Source organism: Cyclopterus lumpus, chromosome 7, assembly GCF_009769545.1.
Source record: "Cyclopterus lumpus isolate fCycLum1 chromosome 7, fCycLum1.pri, whole genome shotgun sequence".
Lineage (NCBI taxonomy): Eukaryota > Metazoa > Chordata > Actinopteri > Perciformes > Cyclopteridae > Cyclopterus > Cyclopterus lumpus.
The window spans coordinates 22,925,928-22,947,553 of NC_046972.1; the positions used below are offsets into that span (position 1 = coordinate 22,925,928).

Consider the following 21,626-nt stretch of genomic DNA (forward strand, 5'->3'; position numbering starts at 1 on the left):
GAGAGGAGGTGGGGGGGGGGGGGGGGGGGGGGTGACAATCACAATACGAGTGTAAATGTGAGGCGGATGCCGAATAAAATGTCTTTTAGCAGTCTGCAACCACGAGAGGTCCTTGAGCATAAAGCCACAACACGCCACCAGCCCAAAATGTCACTGATCCAAGGTCCCATTATCTCCCGGCGGAGGTCATAACACTAACAACCTCCCCCCCCCCCCCCCCCCCTCCCCCCGTGTGAGGAGACGCCATAAAAGCACAGATACAGTATCGGCGAGAGATCTCTTCGGGGGGGGGGGGGGTGTTTCTGTTACTACAGGACATTATTGTAGGTGGAAGTGCCTTTTTGTGTTTGTTTGTTGTTGAGACATATTTTCATAAAAACAGATACTTATCTTCAATGTCTACGTTTTTTTTATTGCAAGGAAGGCTATGAGGTTGGATTTTTTTTTTTTTTACGATAGCGTTAGGCCATTTATGTCTTTCAAACCTACTACTGTGTATATGGTGCTTTGGTTAATTCCTTTTGTTGTATTCTGTCCTGAGTTATTGTGTGCAGATTTACACATTCCATATGATGCTTACTGCCTCTTGAAAACATATAGTAATCACAAGGGCACGGCAGGAGCTAAAGCCATGAAGGTCCTGCATGTCTATTGGCTGACAGTTGTTATGCAAAGTCTCAGGAGATGGAAGCGTTTAAGACAATTATTCATCTTTATTTCTTCACACGAGTCCATAAAATAAATACAATACAATACAAAGACGCCATGAATAACAATCATGCCACTGTTGTCTAACTGTGTGTCTTTGTATGATAAGATGGAAACTTTTTTCCTTTATCACATTTTTTTTTCCCACAGTTGAATGTTGCCTTGGCGTCATCGCAGTTCAACTGTGAATGGAAATATTTTGTGCACCTAAACATTTTTTTTATTTTGTGCACCTAACCAAAAAAAAAAAAAAAAAAAAAAAAGTGCATGCATCTACCTGTCCTCCTACAGTCTTTTTGTTTCACCTGCATGTCTCCAAATAATACAAAATAAAACAAGTGGAGGCGGAGTCACGCTGACACACACGCACACCCACACACACACACACACGATCGGTCTCAACCTGTAGACCTGTCTGCGAGGAGGACCGAGGCAGCCAGGGAGGGGTTACCGCCGACATAACTCCCAACTATCCGTATAATAAACTAAACCAGGAGGGGAGGGGACAAGAGATATCGCTTTCCCCCTTTCTTCTTCTTTTTTTTTTTGGGGAGGGGGGACTACTGTGCCCTAGATACTCTACTTTCGGAAAAAAAAAAGAAGACGATATTCGTCTGTGGCGCTGAGGTTGTTTGAGGGGGGGTGTCGGTGGGAGAAGAGAAAGTGCATGTTTAATGGCATTTTGCAAGTCTCCGCGGCGCTCTCCGGGTGGAAGAGGACACACCGCTGCGCGAGTTAGCTCACGGTAGCTCGCTAACAAGGTCAGTTTGCATCTTTTTTCCGTGTGTAGGGGGGGAAGGGGGGGTGTGTTATGTTTCTATATTAAAAAAAAAAAAATGTTTAAAAAAAAAAAAAGGCCGCCGTCATCATGTATGTGTGTGTGGAGTCGGTTCGTTGGCAGCACCGACACACGCGCCCGCTGATACAGGACAGGTAACCGCAGCTAATATATATATATATTTTTTTTTGGGTCACTCTCGACGTTAGCTTTAGGGTTAGCCCCCCCGCTCTCCCCCCCCCGCTCGTTGGCCGGGTTTGTTCGCTTATTCGACTCGTGTAGGGTGGGTTAACGTTTACAAGAACGACGGAGCTTCTTTCTTCTTCTTCTTTTTTTTTTTATAGCACCGACAGTGATGCTTAAACGAGCCGACGTTAGCTGCAGTGTGGTTGGGTTGTTTTTTCTTATTTGTGGAGTTAGCGAGGTGTTTTGTGTGGCAGCTCGCTTTCGCCTAGAATAAAACAGGTGCACCTCACGCGCTAGCGTTGGATGCGCTTAACGGTTAACTGCTGGGCCCGTTTCAGGGGGTTCATACTCTGGGTAAAGACGAGAGTCCACTCGCCGTGAGGGGCTATGGAGTTGTGTATCAAGGTTGAACGGCGAAGGAGGCGTTAATGTTTAACACAAGGCCTCGGCTACACACTAAGAAATGAATCATTTAGGGTGGTGGGGGTGGATGAGGACTGAAACGGGCCCATTAGCTAGCTAACGTCTCAGTGGGTTAAGCTAACGTGTCAGTGGGTTTAGCTAACGTCTCAGTAGGTTTAGCTAGCTAACGTGTCAGTGGGTTAAGCTAACGTGTCAGTTGGTTAAGCTAACGTGTCAGTGGGTTAAGCTAACGTCTGTGGGTTTAGCTAACGTGTCAGTGGGTTAAGCTAACGTCTCAGTTGTTTTAGCTAACGTTTTCACTCGTTTCAGCCTAATGTTTCAGTTGGTTAAGCTAACGTTTTCAGTTGCGGTTGAGCTAACGGTCGCTGTAAGACGGCTACCGGGGACGCAAATGTCAACCCCGAGAGTGACGTCTGTGATTTGTTTAATCGTACAACCCCCCCCCCCCTCCTTTTATCTTTGTTAATTTTGATTCAGGGGCTTGTTATAACCCAGTTGAGTTTCCCCAACGTGTTCTTTAAAAGATTGTTCTATCTTTTGTTATGTTGTAAATGTCATAGTGTGTGTGTGTGTGTGTGTGTGTGTGTGTGTGTGTGACAATCAACCAGCAAAACTCACTAAATCAAGGCGATAACAGTTGGCACCATAACAGCTATTTTATCTTACTTGTTGGGAAGCAGCTTTATGGGGCGGTGATTGAGCGTTAACATTGTTTTACACTCGTAACTTTACCTTCGCTTTAGGCTTTTGACTCCAAGTGAACTCATAGAAACACGCACACACACACACACACAAGAAAGTGCTTTCTAACACTGACGCCATAGTAGTTTCACCCCCCTCCCTGTAGCGTTAAACGAGTTAATCTCAGGTCATCATGCCAGGTTAGACTTTCACTCAGCCAAGGCCGAGTTGGTGTTTTCTCTCCGCATATTTCATTACGTGTGTGTGCGTGTGTGTGTGTGTGTAGGAGGCAACACAAGGGAAACATCCAATCGCAAGGCAAGCTTGTCTTGTGGATCCGTTTGTTATTCAGCTCATGCACTAGAGGCTGCTGGATGTGGTACGTCAATTCAATTGGCCCTGAGTGCCACTGTGCATCGGAGTCCTAATTATTTTTGATGGTTTTTCGAGCTTTTAACTACTGTTGACCTGAAGAAAGCATGGATGCCGTGGTTGTAAACGTTCTCACCACCCCCACACCCAGTAGTGCAGGCGTCAATTTTTGAAATGGGCAGAAACCACTCACACTCAAGCCTGTGTGTGTCATTGTACTGTCTACTAAACATAAAAAGGGCTCCTGATAGAAACAATGAGGTTTTAATTGGTTTTTAGTGGGAAATTAAGTTGCATTATACTCAACTCCGAAAATAAATACGTGTCTTACATATTTTTAGCGGTGGGCCATATAGCTTAGCCCCAATGCTGTAGTGTTCATGACAATAACAACAATGCACACTACTCCCCTTTTTATAAGCACTGTGATCAATGCAGGTTTTTATTTTGAGTGTGCTCTGAAGTATACGCTTTTATTTTTAAGCTCTGATCCGACTGCCGATACGATATAATTCATACATTAGTATTGTTTCAAGGCAATTTATTTGAACTGTTGTAGGCTTCACATACAAACAGGTGCAGGAGTGCAAATCCCCCCCCGCCCCTTTCTTTCATTTATTTTTCTATTTACGTTAATTATCATCTACTAGAAGATTTCTATAAATTAGTTTAAATCACATAAGTTATAAAAAACAATGTGCGTGTCTGCTTCACCTGCTTTGTTAGTAAACGGCGTGTGGCGCGACCCAAACGTCTTCGTAAGCGCGTTTCATTTCGATCGAGTGGTAAAAGTCGAGGCCGGAGGTCGGTGTGTCGGACTTTGAATAGAGGAAGTGGTGAGAGGTTGCCATGGCTACCATGCAGAGTTGGAAATCTGATGGAATAGCTATATATATATATATATATATATATATATATATATATATATATATATATATATATATATATATATATATATATATATGCCAGGAGTACGTCTCAATGTTGAATATGGTTCATTGGGAGCACAGTGAGGGAATCTAATCGTCCTCTTTTAAAAGCCAAAGGAACGTGTCCGTTTATATAGCTTCTAGTTAAAGTTTGTGTAGTTACTGAGCATTTTAATGAATCTTTATTGAGTTGTTTTTAACGAGCTCCTTTGCACCCGGATCAATACTATTGGATAGGTGAATTGCGTCCCATTGGAACTCGATACCGATATTTAATGGAATCGGTCCCATCTCCTTTTTTCTTTTTTTTTTAAGTCGATCCTAGTATCAACAGCTGGCGTCATGGCTTCATCTTGTTAAGTCATGTTTTCGATTGTTGGCTCTTTCCTTAAATGACACATCCTCATTACACGCTTTACTATGCACATTCATTTTAATACTGTTCATTAGTACGGCGCGCAAAACAGCGCTTTAAAATCGACACATTAAAACTGTTCCACATCGCCCAATGAGACGACATTTGAATTGTATTCTTAATTACTCGCGCACTGTGAAATGAGAACGCAATAGAATCTAGGCCACATCATGGAAAAGCTTACTTTGATGCTCAGATGTTGTTGTTTTTTCCCTGTGTGTGTGTGTGTGTGGCAACAGCCTGAGGTGAGGTGCTCTCATTCTGAATTAAATTAGGCTTATGGGTAAAAACCTATGTTAATGTTTGTGTTTTACATACAAACACAACTTGACGGATGAATCGAGCAATATGCTTTGCCTAGGCTATTGAAGACTGAGGCTGTTTAAGTAGAAGAGGCTCCTTTGGTGTTTTTAGTTCCTGAGGAAACAAAGAGGCCAGACGCATGTCTCGACACGGTGGAGGTTAGGCGAGGCATGACTCGGTACCCTCCGCCCATTTGTGAGTAGGCGACACAATCACACGCAAGCCTAAACGGATAACCAGTGTTACTACTTTTTTTTAATTTTTAAATGTTTCAGTGTCTTTTTTGTATTGGATCATTCTTTTTATGTTTTCCATTTGTATGTTAATTCATTGTCTATCTAGCATTTCAGACTCCATGCAGCAAGGTGCATGGTACAGGAGAAGGGGGGGGGGGGGCCCCCTGTGGATTTGATTATATGTTCTAGTTTTTCTCAGCTGGCAAGTCGAGTCACAACAGTTCCCATTTTTTGTGCCAGAAATACCGCACCATATATTAATGATATTAATCATTGTCATGTATACTGAAAACCGGCATGCATAGATTACAGAATAAGCTTCTGAGTTGTCGTTGCATACATTAGCCAATGTTTTTGGCAGTAGACAGTTTTTTGTTTTTCTTCCCCAGCACGACATGTAACTGACTGTAGCTGCCTTACTGGGATGAATGTTTTTTTTGTTTCGGGTGTGATTCATACATTACCCAATGCAAAAAGCAGTGGGTTGGCCAATCTCAATAGCACCCGGCCAAGCTGGACACCACTATCTTACAACCCGTACGATCGGATCAGAATATTGTGGGCAGTTATTAAAAAAAATGAGTGAAGGAGAGAGATTGACTTGAATCCACATAAACCTCATTTGCAAAAATGGAGCTGTTAGTGGTCAGATTTTGGCAGGTTTTTAAACAGAGGCTGGATATTGATTTGGCAGAGACGATTGGAACTAAACAATTCAGTTATGTAGTTGATTATTTATTTAGCGGCTTCTCCAAAGGCCGTTTTATCATTGGTAAAATAAGAATAAAGTGATTTAAATTATACAGTACATGCAACACACAATTACAAAAAGGCTATTGTTAAGCATGTTTAAGTGGTCTGAGGTCAATATCTTCAAAAGAATATATTAAATCCTTTTTTAATTCTTCTCCTTTTGCGACGTGCGATATAAAATTTAGAAGCAGCAGCTGCAGTTTTTTTTTTTACGAACATTATTGCCAATTTCCACAGAGTGTCCGATCACTCCCACCACCTGCAGACATGTTTTCCATTGAAAGTCTCTCTTCCCCCATTCAGCTGGCAAAATACAGTCACTCAACTGTTTAATAAGCCGCCTTGTTTTTTTTTTTTTAACGCGTGAATTGCAAACTAGCCTAAATTAAATGGGTTTTAAAGGTTGGGGAACTAAAAAAAAAAAAACTGAATTAAAATGTTATGGATTTTGAACAGATCAAAACTAGATGTTTTGAATGTCAGACATCAGAGCTGCAGCTATTAAAGTTAAAAAGAAATGTGTGTGATCGATTGTCTGAGTAGAGGGAGAGAGAGAAAGAACGAGGGAAGCAAACTACTCTCGTGGAAGCGAAGCTTCATTGGCTCCAGGAGGAGCTGGTTTACTGGAAGGCCACATGACTACCCCTCATTATTATGTTCAAAAGACCACCTCTCATTATGTTCAGTCGTGTTATAACTTGAGCGGATGCTCCTGCCCATATTAGGGCAAATTAATCTACATTTGGTTCCTAATGAGATACCCCTTCTCATTGCAACTCATTCACCGGCTGTTTCTTCTATGAATCATCCAAATATTGTGTGTGTGTGTGTGTGTGTGTGCGAGGTTGTTGATCAGAATGTTGAGTAGTGAATTACGAGCTATTCACTAATCCGTAATAAGTCTAAACTGCCCCTCACCCAGACGTCATTATTTCGGAGGGTCTTGGCTGTGAAGAGGCACATTTTCGTACAAACACATTGACGTCACGGCGGCTTTTTGTGTGCGAGAGTCCGGCATTCGGATTCCAGGCGACTGGATGACCCTCCCTCCCCGCCTGTTTCTGAGTGCTACAGGATTGAGGTTGGCCGGGTCAGCACAATGGAGACTCTTAATTCCAACCCCCAGGGCACCTAATTAAAACTTACAACCAAGACAAACAACCTTTTTGCCTCTCGTGCAGCTCGTGAGAATCGCTATTGCTAAAAAAAGAAGGGGAAAAAAAAGAAAGACGTGAAGATCGGTAGGAGATCGATGTGTCGTTTCTTTTCTCTAAATGTTCATTACTTTGAAAGCACAAGTGGATTGTCTATATTAAAAAAATGGAAATATAATTCACGCTGTTCGCACAAATAACTTAATTGCAGTTTATTTTATTCCAAACATGATCCAGATCTTATATAATAGAGATTTAAACTAGACGGTCTACTTTCCTCCTTTCTGTCGCTTTCTCTAATTATATATTAGTTGATTGTGTCTTTTTACTTTTCTTAGCGGATAAAGGCATCGGCCATTCATGTTGTGCAGAACAGGCTGAGTTGCAACAATTATTGATGAGGAAAATAAATATTAAAAATAAGGAGCGTTTGTCACTCTTTTTCAACCGTGACGGAACAGACCCGCTCCTGTCTTTTCCTTTCAAAATAAAAGCTCTAGACGTACACTAATCACGGGAGAGTATTTCACATTTTCATGTCTTTTTATTCGTCACGCTCCCCCTTTTTTTTTATCCCATTTTAAATTTAGTTCACTAAAAGCATTTTAGTGTTTATCTTAGTCAATGTAGACTGTTGACATTTGAGTTTTTATTTTGGTAGCCTTCAGATCATATTAAGATATAAGAGGCTTTTGGTAAAGTTGATTTTTTATTAGCTTTCCTCGGGATAAGAGACTCCTAAATTCATCCTCCGAGTTGTTGTTTCTCTTTTCATATTCAATAAATTAACCTTGCAGTGGGCTGATGTGTTGAGACTATGAATCAACATAACCAGAAAGTTTACTGTGCAAGTGTTTTGAATGTGTGCGCTGATGTTTGTTGTTGTTTTATTGTCACACTCATGTTTGTGTTTGTTCTTTCTCCATCGTGTAGCTGGCTGACATGGCTGTCTAACGGGCTGCCAAAGATCTCTTCATGGATCACAGAGGACGGCAAAGAGAAACCACTGAATCCGTGAGCCCAGCCAATAACTGAGGGAATCCGACCCGCGAGCGTATCATCGGACCGACGCCGGTCGCATGTGGCCTCTTGAGTGCGTCACAGACATCTGTTGGGCGGACCGAAGGCCTTTTGCTATGCACTATAAACGGAAAGACGCGAGCCGCCTCCGCGGCGCCGCCGCCGGGAGGAGCGCGCTTCTTTCCCACAGGACTATCCCTCTGATAATCGGGCTCCTGGTGACCATGGCCCAGGGGGCCGCGCCGGAGCAGCAGGACGCGCTGGTGGAGATGCTCTCGTTGGAACTGGAGGCCTCCATGCAGTCCTCCGTGCTCTCCGAGCTCCGGGCCGCGGCGTCTTCCGTGGCCGAGGGAACGACTGCGGTCGTCCCAGAGTACTCTGCGAAGAACGGGGGAGTGCACACCGGCATCCCCGACTCCTCGGCGATCGTCGGCCAGGTGTTTCAGTTGAAGGTTCCTCCGGGACCGGCAAATGCAACCTGTAATGTCCGTGTAAGTAACCCTGGAGATTAGATGTGATGAGAACATTTACATGTTTTCTCTCTTTTATAAGTTTACATTGACCCAGCACAGTATAATTTGTGAACTTATAGTAAGACGATGGGTCTTTTATTGTTCTTTTATGTCCCTTATGCCGACAAACAGTATTTCTTTCTCTGTCCATATATATATATATTATAAATAAATAATATGTATCCCTGCTGATTGAAGCCGACGTCGGTACAATTTGTTCCCGTCTGACTTGTGAATGAGATGAGATTATTATTGGCCCAAGTGCTGATGCAGAATGATATCCTGTCACACTGCAATGACTGAAAAATGAAGAGTGATGACTCGCATGGTTATTATCAATGGAAGCTCACTCTGCTTCCTGTTCATATTCGGCAAGATCTGATAAACTGAATGGAATATGGAGGAGGGGATTTTGTGGAGATGGTAAAAGCATTTCCGTTTTATTTTAGTTTTCTTTTTTTACTGTAGATATTTGAAAGATTTGCATTCATCTATTCCGTTTTTCTAGCTCCTGTTAAACTAGCAGCTTGTTCAATATCAAACCATTAAATACAGGGTTTTATGTATGCTAATATATTCACAGTTTTATTAATTACCAAACATTTTAAATACAACTCCATAATTGCCAATATTTCATGTTTCATATTTTTTTTGAAAGTTCCTAGTCAAACTAAGTATTTTTAAGATGCCACTAGTACAAAACAGTGATTGTGTTTCCTTCTTCTTTTTCTCCACCTGCAGCTCACCGAAATGGGAAAGGAGACGTTACCCTATTGGCTGTACTGGGACAAAGAGAGCTGCATCCTGAGAGGCTTGGCCCTGGAGCAGGATAAAGGCGTGCACCATATCTTGGCGTCTGGAGAGGAGACGACGGAGAAGACCGGCAACCAAGTGTCCCCGAGTACGGTCTTCTCTATCGAAGTGTACCCGGAAGAGCGAGCGGACGCCGAGCCGACCCTGCTCGCCCCGCAGTCCGACGGCGGTGGCGGCGGCGGCGTCCAGCCTTTCACCTGCGGCGCCGAGGAGCTCGTCACCGTCCTCACTGTCATCCTGGATGCCGACCTGACCAAGATGGTCGCCGAGCAGAGGGTCAACCTACTGGGCGTCATGAGGAAATTCTCCCACGTGCCCCTGGAGCACATGCGGGTGGTCCCGGTTGTAAACAACCGTTTATTCGACATGTCCGCTTTCATGGCCGGACCGGGGAATGCCAAGAAAGTGGTGGAAAACGGGGCGCTCCTGTCGTGGAAACTAGGATGCGCCCTCGACCAGGGCGGCATCCCCGACATTGACAGCGTCCAATCCTCGGCAAAGGACGGCACCATGTCAGCCAGGCTGGGTTACCCGGTGGTCGGCTGGCACATCGTGAACAAAAAGCCCCATGGAGTGAAACGGGTCCGGCGGCAGTTGTACAACACTCCCACCCCGGTGCCCTCCCTGCTTCCCCCGACTTCTCACCCAGAGCCCCCCGTCCGAGTGGTTCCCACGCCAACTTCGCCCTCCATCGCCCTGGCAACAGAACACTCTGCTCCCCCCGTCCGGGGTCCTTTGCCTCTTCCGGTGAAGCCCACTATGAGGGTCAGAGATCAGATAGCCCACACGCCTGTATTTGGACCTCCCCAACCCACGAGGGTACTAGGAACCACAAGCACCATCCCCATTCTGCCCACCATGACCCGGCCTACAATTGTGGAGGCCACCGCTTTGCCGACACCGCCGAGCACCACCAAAAGACCCAAACCCTCAGCCACGAGGAAACCCAAGAAAATCAAAACCTCCACCCCGGCTCCCCGGGAGCCCAAGTCCACCACGCCTAAACCGCCCAAACGCACCACTCCTCTGACGTTGACTCCTGACCAAAATCAAAACCCAGAGATCCGCAATGCCATCGATCAGGTGAACGCCTGGGTCGGCACATACTTTGAGGTCAAGATTCCTCCGGATACCTTCTACGACCGGGAGGACGGTACTACCGACAAGCTGCGTTTGACTCTGAAACAGACGCCCAAAGAAGCGGTCAACGAAACATCTTGGATACAGTTCAACAGCACTATCCAGCTGTTGTACGGCCTACCGGAGGAGCAGCACGCGGGCAAACACGAGTTCTTCATGCTGGCCACGGACAAGGGTGGGAAGAGCATCATGGACGCCTTCGAGGTTCAAGTCAACCGTTGGTCGAGTCACGACAAGCCATCCGTTGTGTTCGCTGCGCGGTTCCACGGTGACCCCAAAACGTTGAGCAACGACGTCCACAAGAAGATTCTTCTGACCAAAAAGTTGGCGTACGCCCTCGGCGATCGCAACAGCAGCACGGTGACCCTCAGGAGCATCACCAGGGGCTCCATTGTGGTGGAGTGGACCAATAACAGTCTGCAGCAGAGCCCTTGTCCAAAGGACCAAATCTCAGTCCTCAGCAACAGGATCGCCGACCCCCAAGGGACGCCGAAGCCGGTCTTCGCCAAAGCCATGGAGCCCGATTTCAAACCCATCAACATCTCCATCCGCGGCACCAATAAATGTCAGAGCTACACCTTCGTCCCGCCGGGGGTGGTGCCCATGCCGGCTCTCCCCACCGCCACGCCGTCGCCCGGGACGGGTCGGAGGAGCAGCGACGACGTCTACCTGCACACGGTCATTCCTGCCGTCGTGGTGGCCGCCCTGCTGCTCATCGCCGGCATCATCGCCATGGTCTGCTACCGCAAGAAGCGCAGGGGCAAGATGACCATCGAGGAGCAGGCCACGTTCATCAAGAAGGGGGTCCCCATAATATTCGCGGACGAGTTGGACGATTCCAAGTCGCCGCCGTCCTCCAGCATCCCGCTCATCCTGCAGGAGGAAAAGCCCCCGCTTCCCCCTCCGGAGTACCCCAACATGTCCGGTCCGCACAGCACCCTGCTGGACCAGGATCTAATGGAGGAGTACTCCATTTATCAAGACGACGACCCCAACGCGCCTCCTTACCAGCCCCCGCCACCATTTACCGTCCCCATAGAGGGCAAGGGCTCTCGCCCCAAGAACATGACCTCCTACAGGTCCCCACCCCCCTACGTGCCTCCCTAACGCACACCGGGGGGCTTTCGTTTTTTTGGAAAGCGGGTGCGTTGTTAAAAAAAAAAAAAAACTACCAACAGGAGTAATTTTACATGTGTTGAATTAAAACGGCTTTGACTTTTGTAGAGGAGCAGGCGACCACACCCACATATTTGACCATCATGGATAAGACACTATCGTACAATTACTACAAGTACTACAAGTACTACTACTACTGGCACAGGGCAAACGGACGGGGGACAGTTTGTACTTCTTCTTTTTTCTTTTTTTTTGTCGTTCTTCAGATCTGCTTCTGACTTCTTGCATATTCTTTTATTTTATTTTGCCAAGAAGAGTCCTCTTTTTTATTTTTTAAATCTTCAATGATGTGCTATTTCTATTGTATAGAAAATAATAAAGACGCAGGAAAGACTGAAAGCCCGCAGGATGTCACCATGACAACAGACTCGAGGCCCCCCCCCCCCCCCCTTCGCCATGTTAATCTTTATGAGTTCTATATCACTCTTATCTGTCCTTCGGCTAGGTTTACTAAGATGTTGCACCTGTTATTTCTAGAGGGGAATGAAATACCGAAAGCATGAAACGCTTTCTTTACACACAAATCAGTTTGTTTCTTCTAACTCTGATTTCTCTCTCTCTCTCTCTCTCTGACTCTCTCTCTCTCTGACTCTCTCTCTCTCCCCCCCCCCTCGACAATAACACGCGAACCTTGCACTTATGCAATTTCTTGTTAAACCTTGCACTATGTGTCTTTTGCGCAGAAATGAACACGTTTTAGTCCAATAAGGAGAACAGATTTCTTCTTTTTTTTTTTCTTGTATCCTCGAGCTCGACACCCACGACTTGAGATTCCTCCGCTACTCGACCACAAAAAAGGAGACGCCACACGGATCACGCCCGTTTCTAGATGTAGCCTAATGAAGTTACAGAACAAATAATTACTTTTTATTTCTCCTTTTTTAGTGTGTGTGTGTGTGTGTGTGTGTGGGTGGGTGTGTGCGCGCCACTAAACCTGCCTGTGAGACGACTGGTTTTGCTGTTGCCACGGTGATATCTGCGGTCACAAGGCAAACCGTGTGTGGTTGCTGCAACAATAATGAAGGGGCCAATGGAACGCTGTGGTTCACAGCGGGGTGAGAATTGGTGACAGTCAATGAGGTGGATCCACTGTCTTGTGTGAGGGGGGGTAAGGAGGTGAGGGGGGGTACTTTATTATCGCTGCCCGGCCTCTCTCGTCGGGGTTTGGTGCACGGCCGGTTGTTGGTTCAGGGGGGGGGGGGGGGGGGGTGTACATAATTGTGTGCCTGTGAAATTAATCGACTCCATTACGTTAGCGTCATAAGTAAACCTAGTCGGGGACAGGGGCGGGGGGCGGGGGGGGGGCCCAGAGCGTGGGCAAATAATTTTATTTTTTAATTGTATTGTCTAGATTTACGATCACAATCATGGAAGAAATAAATAAAAAAAGACTTTATAGTTTGTGACGGTACAAAAGAAACGTTTACCTACCCATCACAAAAATAAAAATAATGCATCATCTCAAGACGGTTGACAACAACGACAATATGTGAATTATGTACATTTCATATCTGATATCACCATAAGAAAAAATGGTTAAAAAATCTAATGTTTTTACTGAGTTTTTGATACAGTCTTAAACTTGTTTTATGAAAATATATTAATAAAATGTAATACTATTTGTAAAGCCTCAAAGATGGTGTATAGTCCCTTTTTATTTGAGAAGATGGAACTTGATTAAACATGTTTTCAATATAAATGTGTGTGTATGTATTAAATTCTCTGGCTCTACCCTACAATGGGGTCCAGTGCGGTGCTGGTCTGGCTCTACCCTACAATGGGGTCCAGTGCGGTGCTGGTCTGGCTCTACCCTACAATGGGGTCCAGTGCGGTGCTGGTCTGGCTCTACCCTACAATGGGGTCCAGTGCGGTGCTGGTCTGGCTCTACCCTACAATGGGGTCCAGTGCGGTGCTGGTCTGGCTCTACCCTACAATGGGGTCCAGTGCGGTGCTGGTCTGGCTCTACCCTACAATGGGGTCCAGTGCGGTGCTGGTCTGGCTCTACCCTACAATGGGGTCCAGTGCGGTGCTGGTCTGGCTCTACCCTACAATGGGGTCCAGTGCGGTGCTGGTCTGGCTCTACCCTACAATGGGGTCCAGTGCGGTGCTGGTCTGGCTCTAACCTACAATGGGGTCCAGTGCGGTGCTGGTCTGGCTCTACCCTACAATGGGGTCCAGTGCGGTGCTGGTCTGGCTCTACCCTACAATGGGGTCCAGTGCGGTGCTGGTCTGGCTCTACCCTACAATGGGGTCCAGTGCGGTGCTGGTCTGGCTCTACCCTACTACAGCAGGCAGCTCCTGCGAGACGGTCCCGTATTTTAGGAGCAGGTTCTTGTGGAATGGAGGTGGGCAGTCTTTCTTTTTCTGGCTCTGCGCTCCTACGTCTCTTGGAGAAATGTCAATACCGGTGACTAATATCTGCTCTCCAATGTATTTTTTGGGTGGTTTGCAGCTTGTGTAAAGATGGCTCATTGGAAAGAGGTGAAGAAGTTGTTCTTGTCGTCCTAGAAAACAAACTTTTAAATTTCTTTTAGCAACGTGTACTTTGTGTTTATTTTCCCTTAAAGCGAGTACAGGATCAAGACTCATCTTAGACTGACTTATTGCAAAGATCTCATTTGATCTGCATTATTTGTATTTATATATATATATATATATATATATATATATATATATATATATATATATATATATATAGTGATATAGATAGATGTATCGAGATATATATATGTGTGTGTGTGTATATATATATATATATATACATATATACACACACATATAAAAAAATATCTATATTCATATATTATATAATAAATATACTTATTTATATATAAAAATATTTATTTATATATTTAAATATATAATTTATATATATTTAAATAAATATATATTATTTATATATAAATATATAATGTATATATATTTAAATAAATATATAATTCATAAATAATAAATATATACTTTATATATAAATATAATTATTTATTTATAATAAATATATATTATATATAAATATATATATATATATATAGACATCCCTTACATAAATTACAGACCTGATTCTAGATTTTTATTCACATGGTCGGGTACAAACAATATATACAGTACATGTTTATTTTGTAAGTCTTCGTACAGTAGATCATGAAAATAAGTTAAAAAGTATAGTTCGTCATTAAAAGATCCGAGAGTTATATAGTATATTATACAACGTAATTCAAATTAATAATCTAGTCCGTCACGATGTCACAGCCTCCAGGTTTCTCCAGGTTTCTCCAGGTTTCTCCAGGATCACAAGCCGGCTTCCAACTTCTTTGCTGTCAGGAAAAATGTGGACGAATACAGAACTGCAGAAGAAGAAGAAAAAAAACTTCCACCCAGAAATTATACATCACTTGAGACGAAGTGGAACAGGACCAGGAAGTGGAACAGGACCAAGGACCAGGAAGTGGAACAGGACCAGGAAGTGGAACAGGACCAAGGACCAGGAAGTGGAACAAACAGGAAGCATCACATAGATGTCAAATGTGTGAAAAGTAATGTATAATGTCTATTTAAGGGATATTTGATATAGTTAGTATCATAAATAGAACACATTTATGGGATAGCGTGTCAACAAAATATCCGTTCAACGTGAGTAAAAGTTTTAGTATGACATGTTGAAACTTTTATTTTTATTTTACTTATGTACTAAAAAAAGATCATAAAAAGTTGAACATGTTCCAGTTTCTGAGGCAGCCAGATAGAGTTGAACTTTGACCCGGAAGCCCACGAGGGACCGGCGCGAGACATGAGCTAGCAAAGAGGGATCAACGACTAATGACACACAGGTGTGGTCGCCGACAGGTGGGAAGAAGAAAAAGACAGGAAGTAAAGACCCAAGCAGCAGGGACCTTCAAAATAAAACAAGTCTTATGAAAATAGTTCATTACGTTATTATAAAGGTCATAAAAAGGTCATCCAATAGAATAGAAAGTAAAAGAAGTGCAGAACCTTAATGGAGTCGAGCTAATCGATTAATGGGGGCGTGTCAGTTTACGGCCTGCCGATCCCTCACTTCATCAGCCTCCCACCGCGCTCATTAATAATGCAGGAAGGGGAAGTTAGTACACGTGATGTACACGTGATGTACACGTGCGTGAGCTCGTGAAAACCCAAAGGAAGAGCCGCCCCTTCTGTGGCCTCGTCTGGTTCACTAAACGAGAGTAAGCGAAATACAGACGTATACAAAGTGAAATTGCTTCAGAAGATTTTTTCCAAACGTGCACTTTTATTTTTTATTTATTCATAAAAAAAACCCTCCTGCTGTGCCTTTAGTTATTTCAGACACTAATAATAAAAAAAACAGTGTTTTTAATTCCCAGGGTCATAACGCGTGATGATGATGATAGGCTCGTGCAGCCGGGCCGAGCTCTCGTTACTAAACCAAGGGGGTAATTATGTCTACCGCCCGGTGTACCCCCCCCCCCCCCCCTTGATTAAAAAATACAAAGCAGTCAGCCGTTGTTTGAACCGGAGAAATGATGCGCATGAAGGAAGCGACCAGCAGCAGATGATGACGTGCACGGCCTCATTAGAGGCACGTGGTGGCACTCTGTTTCCCATTAGGCTGAAAGCACAATGATAGAAAAGTGGTACAAAAAGTGATATATATATATATATATATATAGTATACACTGTTTTGCATCACGTTGGATGGTAGAGAACGTGCTCAGTAATCTTTGTATGTTCCTACACACGTGTTCTACTTTTATTATGGTTAAATGTTTACGAGACCGAAACAACCTAAAAATATGACAATTAAATATGTGTAGCCATAGTGTGATGGTATTGTGGTTCTGGTATAAAAAAAAAAAAACATATCAGGTGGAAGAAATACATAAAAAAGATCCAATAATCTTCACGGATAAACACTTTTATGATTGTTGAAGCGTGACTGCATCGAGAGAAGTAAAAAAAGCTAGTTGGGCTACAAGGAGCTACAACACGATGGTCACGTGGTCGGGAACGAGGCGCGCGTTGTCGTCTTTATACTGATTGATTTCTTTTAGAACAACAAACATTATTTAAATGTGGGTTTAAATTTAATTTTGTGTCAAATAAAAAAAATTTAAAAAGTCAACGCATTGTCCTCCAAGGTGACAAAATAAGCTTAATGTGCGTGTTCATCCTCGTCTCAACTGCAGGCTGTTTCCTCCGACAATGACCGCAGCGCCATCTAGTGGCAGAACAACGTAGGTTCATTTGAATTCTTTGTAAAAAAAGAATATATATATTTTAAAGGCTGCTTGCCCTGAGAACTGAACAGGAAGTCTATTCAAAATTACATTATGTGATCTGTCTGGTACCAGATATTATTATATATTATTATAGTAGTGAGAATACAAAGGCTCTGAGGCTGGAGGTGTGTGTGTGTGTGTGTGTGTGTGTGTGTGTGTGTGGGGGGGGGGGGGGGGGGGGGGGGGGGGATGCATATCTGCGCAGACCCACCAGCAGAGGGCAGTAGCATCACACCAACAACACAAAGGCTCTGATTGAAGACGCACAACAAGCCGCGGTGAACACAAACCTGCACGCGTCATCCATCAGACACAAAGCGAGGTCTCATTATAAGAAACTTGACTTTATTAAATAATCAATTCGCGTCGCCGAAACTATTTATTAAACAGAGGAAGTGATCCTCAGCTAATTTCCACCCTAGATAATAAGAAATGTGTCCACTCTCTGGAGTCACGCTCGTAATTGGACCGCGAGATAAGTTATAACGACTGTGAGAATCCATAACTCACAGACTCAGAAAGTGGAGACTAATTGCATTTCACGTCTTATCTCGCAAATTGGATCCATTCCAGAAGCTGACAGATGTTGCCTAGTGTGTGTGTGTGTGTGGGGGGGGGGGGGGGGGGGGCCTTGCTTGTCCATATGGGTCAGGGGGGGCGGGGCCCCTTCTGTTCTCCGCGAGGCCCCCACCCCATGAGACCGGAGCCCCAGAGACCATGAGTTCCAGAAGCCGGGTCACAAGGGGGACGGACTGCAAGCTGAGCTGAGACATTCACACACGTATGCATCCTGTGCACGTGTACCTGTGTGTGTGTGTGTGTGTGTGTGTGTGTGTGTGTGTGTGTGTGTGTGCGCTGCATCTCCTGTCATGAGGGCATCGCTGTGAACATGTGGTTTTATTTAATATTCCGTGCGGTGGACTCGATCTTTCTCCAGCTGCTCCTGCAGTCCATTAACTCCGATGTAAAGATCCATAATTGATGCCGCCGCCTTTGGGCGAGTTCAATCAGAGCTGCGGGACGTCGTCTGAGACCACGATGCACACTTTGGATTCATTTGGTTTTTCATAATCAATTAAACTGAACGCTTCCCCCGCACCATGGCCCCCAAAAAACGTGTTCAGAGGTGGGTTCCCTGTTGAGGGGTTCATGAGCCTGATCCGGGATCAGTTTTAAAGCAGAAAGACTAAATACAAGTGAAACATGTGCTTTATTCTCTGTTCCTGTTCCACCTGGTTTGATGGGCCGCGTCGTGGACTTCAAGGAGCCGCGTCGTGGACTTCAAGGAGCCGCATCGTGGACTTCCAGGAGCCGCGTCGTGGACTTCAAGGAGCCGCTTTGTGGACTTCAAGGAGCCGCGTCGTGGACTTCAAGGAGCCGCATCGTGGACTTCAAGGAGCCGCGTCGTGGACTTCAAGGAGCCGCTTTGTGGACTTCAAGGAGCCGCATCGTGGACTTCAAGGAGCCCCCCCTCCCCCCCTCCTCTCAAAGTGGATAGAGAGAGGAATAAATACCAGGAGACACTAATGTGATGAGGATGATTTCATGGTCTCTTCCTCTGATTATAAATGCAACGACGCGTTGGCAAAGCAGCCGATAAACAAAGCCAGGATGTGTGCAGGTCAATGGCCCCGCAGATAAGAAATGACCCCCCCCCCCCGGTGACCCCCCCCATCTTTTTCTGCACGTGATCGTGAGTGGTACAGTAAGACGGCCACCGGTGAGTCATGAGTCATAACGCTAATCACCGCCTTGAAGGCCGATCCTTATACATCAGGCCACTGACGGGAAGCAGATAAGGTTTCTCTCTGGCTGGAGTCGGATAATTGGACATTTATGGAGCGATAGGAGCGCCCGGAGCCCTTCGAGACTCCGCATCAGTAAACCGTCTCTGAGGAGGAGTTCTGACAAGATAAGAGGAGGCTCAAGGAGAAGGAAGTGACACGAAGAAGGAAAAGAAACAAGAGGAGCCTCTGGAGCTTTGACTTCTAGATCTTTGACTTCTAGAGCTTTGACTTCTAGAGCTGTGACTTCTGGAGCTTTGACTTCTAGAGCTGTGACTTCTAGAGCTGTGACTTCTAGAGCTGTGACTTCTGGAGCTTTGACTTCTAGAGCTGTGACTTCTGGAGCTTTGACTTCTAGAGCTGTGACTTCTAGAGCTTTGACTTCTGGAGCTTTGACTTCAAGATCTTTGACTTCTGGAGCTTTGACTTCTGGAACTGTGACTTCTGGAGCTTTGACTTCTGGAACTGTGACTTCTGGAGCTGTGACTTCTAGAGCTTTGACTTCTAGAGCTGTGACTTTTAGAGCTTTGACTTCTGGAGCTTTGACTTCTAGAGCTTTGACTTCTGGAGCTTTGACTTCAAGATCTTTGACTTCTGGAGCTTTGACTTCTGGAACTGTGACTTCTGGAGCTTTGACTTCTGGAACTGTGACTTCTGGAGCTGTGACTTCTAGAGCTTTGACTTCTAGAGCTGTGACTTTTAGAGCTTTGACTTCTGGAGCTTTGACTTCTAGATCTTTGACTTCTGGAGCTGTGACTTCTAGAGCTTTGACTTCTAGAGCTGTGACTTTTAGAGCTTTGACTTCTGGAGCTTTGACTTCTAGAGCTTTGACTTCTAGAGCTTTGACTTCTAGAGCTGTGACTTCTAGAGCATTGACTTCTGGAGCTTTGGCTTCTAGAGCTGTGACTTCTAGAGCTGTGACTTCTAGAGCTTTGACTTCTAGAGCTTTGACTTCTGGAGCTTAGACTTCTAGAGCTTTGACTTCTAGAGCTTTGACTTCTAGAGCTTTGACTTCTAGAGCTTTGACTTCTGGAGCTTTGACTTCTAGAGCTGTGACTTCTAGAGCTGTGACTTCTAGAGCTTTGACTTCTAGAGCTTTGACTTCTGGAGCTTTGACTTCTAGAGCTTTGACTTCTAGAGCTTTGACTTCTAGAGCTTTGACTTCTGGAGCTTTGACTTCTAGAGCTGTGACTTCTAGATCTTTGACTTCTAGAACTGTGACTTCTGGAGCTTTGACTTCTAGAGCTTTGACTTCTAGAGCTTTGACTTCTAGAGCTGTGACTTCTAGAGCATTGACTTCTGGAGCTTTGACTTCTAGAGCATTGACTTCTGGAGCTTTGACTTCTAGAGCTGTGACTTCTGGAGCTTTGACTTCTGGAGCTTTGACTTCTAGAGCTTTGACTTCTAGAGCTTTGACTTCTAGAGCTTTGACTTCTGGAGCTTTGACTTCTGGAGCTTTGACTTCAACCCACCCTCTAAACTGGTGACCACAGATATAAGATATATTAGACTTTTGGAGTGACCTGCGCCTTTTCAAGTCCATCACACCTGTTGTTGGACTCCTTTCCGCTCATCATCATCATCATCATCATCATCATCATCATCATCATCATCATCACCATGTGCCCTCAGAGCTGAGAGGAAGTCAGAGCTCTCGGTGCCGGCTGCTTTGCTCTCAGTCCGCCGTGATTAAGTTTCCTCCCTTTGATGTGTTCTTTTTTTCCCAGGAAACATCTGCTTGCTGAGCAGGTGAGTCCTCACGTGCACGCTGAGCAGGTGAGTCCTCACGTGCACGGGGAGCCCGGAGAGGCTGGTACACGCCATCCTTCACGCTCTTTTAGCTCATATCGTATCTCTCTTTCTGGCTTTAGATCATCTAAAATATTACAGCTTTGGCTGTTTCTTCTTTTTATTTTGCTAAGCCCGTACAGCACACACACACACACACACACACACACACACACACACAATTGATTAATCACATGCAGACACAGGAAGTTAATTGGGTAAAGGGGGAGGGGCTTTTCTTAATTGGGCAAAATAGAGATGTTTGTTGGTTGTGTGCAACCGAAAGTGACAGAATGAGACGTAAAGACCATCTGGTCCCACAGGAGCCGAGAGAGATGCCACACAAATGCAATGAGGAATGAAACAACCCCAGAATGTCATCCCCACTCTCTAAACAACAACAACAACAACAACAACAACAACAACAACACCGCAGAAAACAGAAAAAGAAGAGGAATCAGCGTCTCTTGGCCATCTATCATTTTGCCCGTGAAGCAGCCTAGAGGGGGGGGGGGGGGGGGGGGAGGGGAGGGGACAGAAGTCTCTCATGCGTGGCCTATTCATGTTTTTATATCATAATCAATATGGAATATAATAACATTACGCTCGCGGGCAAGGCCCGGGAATAAAGAGCGGTTAGCTCGTATAAAAAGATCCCGGCCATCAGGACAAATTGATCTGACGTGTTATATTATTCATGTTGTGGTGAGACTTTGAAAGGAGGGGGGGGGGGAAGGCAAAGGGTGAGTAAAGAGAGAGAGAGAGAGGGTGAGGGAGTGGTCCTCTCTCTCCCTCTCCCCCTCTCCCCCTCTGCCTCCCTCTCTCTCCCTCCCCCCCCCTCCCTCCTTGGTGCTGCTCAGTCAGGCGGTGAAACCGACGCACGCGACATCTCCGGGTCGGGAACCCTGGATTCAAACCAGCGGCTCGCAGCGCACAGAAAATGACTCACGGCACGGCGTCGGGTTGAGTTGTATAAAAGATAACAAAATGATTTTATTACACAGTTCTTAAATTTGACAGACATCACAACATACTTGCATGATTTTTTTTGCTCTGGTATTAATGCTTCCCACACCATAATATACCCGGTACGAAACTATATAAAACAAACATGCGTGCAGATACAGAGGGGTGTGTGTGTGTGTGTGTGTGTGTGTGTGTGTGTGTGTGTGTGTGTGT

The 21,626-nt window shown here is 45.0% G+C and overlaps 1 protein-coding gene across 2 annotated transcripts; it reads left to right on the plus strand.

Moving 5' to 3' along the window:
* Nucleotides 1-1,090: 1,090 nt before the first annotated feature.
* LOC117733396 (dystroglycan-like) lies at nt 1,091-13,234 on the plus strand. 2 transcript variants are annotated; one of them, XM_034537024.1, is made up of 3 exons: nt 1,091-1,469; nt 7,872-8,449; nt 9,212-13,234. In XM_034537024.1, exons 2-3 carry the CDS (start codon nt 8,018-8,020, stop codon nt 11,528-11,530), a joined length of 2,751 nt encoding a protein of 916 aa, XP_034392915.1. In that variant the 5' UTR covers nt 1,091-1,469; nt 7,872-8,017; the 3' UTR covers nt 11,531-13,234. The 2 variants fall into 2 exon arrangements, with proteins under 2 accessions (XP_034392915.1, XP_034392914.1); XM_034537023.1 differs by lacking the exon at nt 1,091-1,469 and adding an exon at nt 1,542-1,641.
* Nucleotides 13,235-21,626: the final 8,392 nt, after the last annotated feature.

What these genes read in the sequence shown, in the direction of transcription:
- LOC117733396 (XM_034537024.1), top strand. Translation starts at nt 8,018, where the DNA reads ATGTGGCCTCTTGAGTGCGTCACAGACATCTGTTGGGCGGACCGAAGG. An exon ending in ATGCAACCTGTAATGTCCGT is followed by an intron (nt 8,450 to 9,211) that starts GTAAGTAACCCT and finishes CTCCACCTGCAG; the next exon opens with CTCACCGAAATGGGAAAGGA.